Source organism: Psammomys obesus, unplaced genomic scaffold, assembly GCF_907164565.1.
Source record: "Psammomys obesus unplaced genomic scaffold, mPsaObe1.curated_primary_1811, whole genome shotgun sequence".
NCBI classification, from domain to species: Eukaryota; Metazoa; Chordata; class Mammalia; order Rodentia; family Muridae; genus Psammomys; species Psammomys obesus.
The window spans coordinates 2747079-2753078 of NW_026596155.1; the positions used below are offsets into that span (position 1 = coordinate 2747079).

The 6000-nt window shown below is 50.8% G+C and overlaps 2 protein-coding genes across 2 annotated transcripts in view; both read right to left on the reverse strand.

Annotated features, from left to right (window-relative positions):
- Cds1 (CDP-diacylglycerol synthase 1) overlaps window positions 1–1111 on the reverse strand; it is a 66621-nt gene extending 65510 nt beyond the window's left edge. The window contains exon 1 of the mRNA XM_055594548.1: window positions 772–1111. Within this exon, the coding sequence (XP_055450523.1) occupies window positions 772–888 (117 nt within the window). The 5' untranslated portion in view covers window positions 889–1111. The remainder of the gene's footprint in view (window positions 1–771) is intronic.
- On the reverse strand, window positions 970–5588 carry LOC129667083 (cuticle collagen 19-like). Its single transcript, XM_055594519.1, has 4 exons — window positions 5466–5588; window positions 2035–2129; window positions 1671–1726; window positions 970–1562 (listed from the first exon to the last, which is right to left on the reverse strand). The coding sequence occupies exons 1-4, from the start codon at window positions 5586–5588 to the stop codon at window positions 970–972; spliced, it is 867 nt and encodes a 288-aa protein (XP_055450494.1).
- Between the last annotated feature and the right edge of the window lie 412 nt (window positions 5589–6000).

Here is a 6000-nt window from a genome sequence, read left to right on the forward strand (position 1 = left end):
AATTCTACGAATGACTCCAAAGTTTTGAGTTTCTAAAGCGAAGTGGAATTCTGTCAACATAAACTTTTACAGCAAATTATTTCTCCGGCCCAATTTCCCAATCTACCTAGTTCACGCAGTCATAAAACTCTTATTTTTTTTTTAAATCCTCCAAAAGTTCGTATTGGCATGGATTTATCAGGAAACACACCTAAACTCTTGACTCTTTCTAGCGTGAACTATAATAGCGACGTGTATATTTTTAAATACGAAGCAAGGTTAATCTACTTTAAAGTGGGGGGGGGGGCGGTGAAAAGTCGCGCATTAGCCTGTTTGGAAAAAAAAAAAAAAATGCACGGGCGGGACAACTGCTCTGCCTGTGGGGCACACACACGCGGTTCCCCCGCAGGCAGCATTCAGCCCTCCGAAACCCATCAGCCGGGAGAAAGAACAGAGAAACGAAAGCGCAGCTTGGAGCGGCTCCAGAAGCCGGTCCGCTCCGGGCTCCAATGACAGGCGAGAACCCGAGGTGCCTGTCTTAAGTTCACTCCCAACTTTGTCGCCCCGCGGAGGAAAGGCGAGAGAGGCGGACAGCCGGGCGCCCGCGGTGACGGGTTCCACCCTGACCCCAGAGCGAGGGGGCCGGGGGTGGAGAAGCCAGAGCGCAGTCGGGTTCAAGGGCGGCAGTCCCCAGCCGCGCACGCCCCGGGGGCGGGGGGGACGCGCAGGACCCCCCGCGGCACGCCCGCTCCAGGGGCGCGGCCCGGCCCCGGCCCCGCCGCACTCGCTCACTTTGTCGCTGGTGCTCTCGGTTTCGTGGTCGCCGCCGGCCGCCTCTCCCTCGCGGGGTGGCGGCGCCCCCGCTGCCCCGTGGCCGGGGCAGACGTCGCGGTGCCGCAGCTCCAGCATGTCCCGGTCCCGCGTCGCTGGGCCGGCGTCGTCTAGAGCCCCGCCACCGCGGAGCCGCGCCGGGTCACCCCCAGAACGGCATCAACGAGCGAGCGCTCGAGGCCGCCGGCGGGGGGTGCGGGGCGGCGCGGGCGGGGACGCGGCGCCGTTGCCAGGTGCGCGGCTGCACGCACCGGCCCCCAGAGGGCGGACGAGCGGCCCGGCCCTCCCTCGCGCCTCGCGACCGCGCCGCCCGGTCCGCCCGCCCACCCCACCTTCCCGCCGCCCGGCTCCCGCAGCGCCGTCACGCGCCGCAGGCCCCGCCCCGCCCGCCCCTCCGCGCTGCACTGCGGTGCCCGAGGCCCCGCCCCGGGCGATGACGTCACCGCCAGGGTCCCGCCCCGGGCCCCCGCGCAGGTTGGGGGGGGGGGGGGCGGGGCTCGGAAAGGTGCGCGCGGGGCCTGGGACCCGGGGCGAGCCTGGGGCCGGGAGACCGCGGAGGCGAGCCCGGGCGACGGGAAGCCCTCGGCGGCGCGGGATGTTAGACGGAGCTCGGCCGGCTACTTTAGACTCGGCCCAGCCTGACACGCCGCCGCGGCGTGGCGGAGCCTCGCAGGCGTCCCCAAGCAGAAACTTGCCGGGCAGGACCGACCCGTTGGCTCTGTGTTCCACCCGGTGCTTTGCCCGCCCGGTGCCTGCGGATTGAGTTGGCCAACAGTTTCAATCTCGTCCCCAGGTTCTGTACTGGGAAAACTCGAGTTTTTGTTGTTGTTGTTGTTTTTTAATCACACGCAGTGTTCTACCATAGCGTCCCGGAGAGCCTTTGATGCCCTGGGGTGCCGCGCTGCAAACTCTGTCTCTGAAAGACAAGGACCTTGGGACAAGAACAGGATGGACACATGATCTGTATTAATTCTAGTCTAATCCTGTTAGCAGGTGCTTAGTTTTCTTCACATGCATTTGCAAGCTGGTCCTTAAAGGCCAAAGTCATGCACACTTAATTCACGCAAACCGGACAGAGGGGCACCTTTATTGTAATAAGCCAACAACTTTAGGTCATTACTGACAAAGTAAAAATAAGTAATGTGTTGTTCTTGAATTCTAATAACTAACCAGCAAAAACAAACGACAGAGTAGACTGCAATGAGAAACAGCAGCCCACATTACCTTGCCTGGACAGACACATCTTTAACGTCCTCAAGTTCACTCAGGGTTGTCCCAGCTTCATTTTCCAACAGGGTGGAGAAATTTGTTCTTTGTAACTAGAACGTTGAAGGGAAAATGATGGTTAGAGGGTCACACAGGACACTTGCAGCCAAGCCTGACGACCCGAGTTCAATCCCCAGGCCCTACGTTCATGGTGGAGGTAGAGAAAGTTGTCCTCTGATCTCCACCCTGACACCCACACACGTAAAAGGATAAATCTCATTTAAAACTAATGGGAGATATGAGAGTAAGTCCTGTGTGTGATGGGTGTGGTGTAAGGAGCAGGAGACTTTGAGGAATTAGATTAATTGATTGTTCTACTCTTTTCTTTGAAGTACTTCCTGACAGGAAGGGAAAATGTCAGCAGAAGAGGCCACACAAGGCTGTGGTGGCTTGGCTCTTTGGCTATAGGTCCTTCCCAGCAGAAAGGAGGACCAGGGTTCCTTTCAACTTTCTTCCAGGAAGTTGAGGAGGCAATGTGCTAGCCCCCGTGGTGCCAATTTTCTCTGTGGCCTCTAGTGAGGGGGTGAGCCTGTGACCCCATCTGGAACATGAATAGGAAGGAGGGTGGCCTTTCGGTCCCTTCTAGCAGAGACAGTGTCAGGCTCTAGCCCTTCCTTACGCTGGCATAGGAGATTAGGTCAACACTTCTCTTTCCCTCCCCCGTCAAGGCCTCAGTTCTCTCCCTTTGCCCACTGAAAGTGGCATGAGAGAAACCGGCAAGTGTGACAGTGTGAGTGTGTCACCCCACCACCACCACCACCACCACAGAAGAGGGACAGTGCAGCTACCACAGTGCTCCCGCCCTTCCTGAAGCTCTCCACTCCCTGTGTTTCGGCTGAGCTGGTAATTCATTTCTGTCTTCATTATAGTTATTGACTTCAGTGGAATGATTGATAGAACCACAGACTAAGGTCTCGCCGCAGAGACAGCCCCTACCCTCAGACAGTCAGCAGTGTTTGTTGAAGAAGTGAATGAAGAAACAAGTGCACAGAGAGCTATAGCCTGGTAGGAAATTATTTAGTGTTTATGTCTTGAGTTTTATGTTTTGACTTATATGGTGTGATAGCTATTCTTTGTTGTCAACTTCTGGAGTTAACTAAAACCCTGCTGAGGGATCTTTCTTGATTGGATCATTTGAGCTAGGAAGACCGACCTTACATCTGGCCCACACCTTCTGGTAGCAGGCTCTGTAAAGAATAGGGAAGAAGGAAGCTCGTGCTGTTTGTTTGTTTGTTTGTTTGTCCTTGCTCCCACTGGCAAGTTCCTTTCTTCACTGCTATCACAGCCTACTTTCTTTGGGATTCCTGAGTAGACTGAAGACCAGCTGAGACATCCAGCCTCAAGGTCTAAACAACTTTTGTGTTCATGGACTTTCCATCAGGAGACAGCCATTGCTGAAATATTCAGAACACAACCTGTAAGACACTCTAATAATCTCATTTAGATACCTAGATGATTGATAGATAGATAAATGATGGATAGATAGATAGATAGATAGATAGATGATAGAGAGGGTCAAATAGATTCATTCTGTTAGTGCTGTTTCTCTAGAAAACTCTCACTAATACACATGACTATCCACTTTTCTTCATTTTTTACTTTACCTGTAAAAAGAGATTAAGTTTAACATGTACTAAAAGAAGTTTTAGTAGTGATTGTGTAGTTTATTTAAAATACGTTACGATGTATTCAACCATAACTGGCTTTCTTGCACTTTATGCTTGCAGACCTTCAATGCCTTTTTTCTTGTCCCCCTTTTTTTTCATTTTTTTATTTTTCTTCGCTTACTGAATTTGTGTTCTATGACACCAATCTGACATGTAAGGATCCCCAAGCCTCCCCTGTCCCTCTTGCCTGACCTGCTTGGAGGGCTCCCAGGAATCAGTAAGTACATTGGAGACACTGTGCCAAGACCCTCTTCTTGGCTAGTTTGAAGAATTTCCACTGCACTGGCCTTGGAGTTCCTAAGCCTTGAGAGATTTGCTGGAGTTTGAAGTGAGTAGTGATGTTATTTCTGTGGTGTCTATTTCAGCTGCGGTTTTAGCTTATCCCAATAACAGGAACAGGAAATGCAGAGACCTTCTACTGCTTCGCCATGAACTGCCTCCCAAGATGCCAAGATTTGGTAAAGTCTCCCTCTTAGGTGGGAATTTGAGCTTGCTATCCACAACAAAGGTTCTGTGACACTTGGCTGTACCATCCCCAGCTTGTCAAGGGAACTAAAACTCTGCCTTGCCAAGTGTTTCTGGTTGCCTGGATACCCTTCCTATAGCTTTTGTGGTCTGACCTATCTTCCCTGCTGCCTCTGTCAGCTCTCTCTGTAAGTTGAAGGTATTTTTGATCTAAGGGAGAAGGAGGCAAACTCGAGAGGTGAGAGGAAGGTAAAATTACAATATAGATGGCTTAAAAGGTGAGAAGAAAGCATATGATTAGCTAGTTATCAAAAAAAAGAAAGAAAAACCCATAATACGTGTAATTCAGTATATAAATATGTATATATGTGTATATGAATATATGTGTGTGTGTATGAAGCATATGTCTCTTTGCAACCAGATGATACTACTACATCAAAACACAGTCAATGTGGAGAGCTTTAGGGCCCAGTCCTCGCGGACACACCTACAAAACACTCCAGCCCTTAAAGCTCAGGGACACTGAGGAAGAGGGAACAGAAAGGCTGCAAGAGCCAGAGTCTCGGGGGAGTTTTCTGTGAGACTGTGTCTCCCAGAAACATTAGAAGCGGCACCCATGGAGTCTCACCAACAATACTGCTCAAGTGTGAGCTGAGCAAGGAAGATACCAGCCAGCAGGCCAAACAGCACAGAGAAAAAGCCCACCACACCTCAACCCCACGCCAAGAACTGAAGGCGACTGAGTGAGGCTGAGAGCAAGAGAGACTGTCCTCCTCAGCAAAGAGCCCACCAGCTGGCTCCCCAGTGCCCAACAGTCAGCCCTGAAAAGTAACATTATACAGACTGAGCCAGTTGTATTTAGAAATATTTATGTATCTACACATATAGTTATACATTTATATATAAATGCATATGTATACAATGACAATTAGTGAAAAAAAAGAGGCCATGAATTTGAAAGAAAGCAAGGAGGGGCATATGGGAGGGTTTGGAAGGAAGAAAGAGAAGGCAGAAATGTAATTAAGAAACTATCTCAAAAATAAGCAAACAGGTAAAAAGAAATAGTTTTAAAAACTCTGATTTAGCCTATATGTGAAGCGTCTTATGAGAAACTCTTGAAGGATGGTTGGGGCTCACAACAGTCATTTTTAAGTAAGCTACCTGTACAGGAAGACAGGGGTGAGGTGTGTGGACTCAAGCGTCAGTGCAACGGGATGACCAGAAGCATGAGCTGCTTGGGGTAATAGCTCTACCTACCTTGGCCCATTTTACCAGCGCTTTCATCGAAGACGGCTGAAGGTACCTCCTAACCGGCACACTTGTCCAACGGTTAAGTAACAGCTCCTTAGGTAACACTTTACAAAGCACCTTGGCACACATGATTTCACGTCTTCTACTTCACCCATAAGGCATTGCAAATATTACAGTTTTTCCCATTTTACGAGGAAAAAAGCCAGAGACTACAAATGATAGGTTTCTAGAAGAAATTTTGAGTTGAAACCTAAGGATGGAGGGGGGCAGGTGGTGAAGGTTTTGAGGGGCTGACTGTGTGTGTGGGTGGTGGGGGGTAGGAGGATGTGTGTGTAGGTGGGGGTGGGAGGGTGTGTGTGTGAGAGGGCTGGGGGATGGGTTTGAGGGGTTGGGGGAGTGGAGAGGTGGAAGGGGCAGGGAGGGCGGGGTAGGGTGTGAGCATGTGTGTGTGTCTTTGTTTTTTTGTTGTTGCTGTTTTAATACAAGAGTTCACCATGAAGCCCAGGCTGACCTTGAACTCACTTTGTAGCTCAGGTTAGCC

Excerpts from the sequence above, each read along its gene's own strand:
- LOC129667083 (XM_055594519.1), bottom strand. The coding sequence starts at position 5,588 with ATGTGTGCCAAGGTGCTTTGTAAAGTGTTACCTAAGGAGCTGTTACTT. Across the intron at positions 1,727-2,034 it reads GATGTGTCTGTCCAGGCAAG|AGACAGAGTTTGCAGCGCGG; the intron begins GTAATGTGGGCT and ends CTTGTCTTTCAG. Across the intron at positions 1,563-1,670 it reads AGGCTCTCCGGGACGCTATG|GCACCGGGCGGGCAAAGCAC; the intron begins GTAGAACACTGC and ends CTCAATCCGCAG.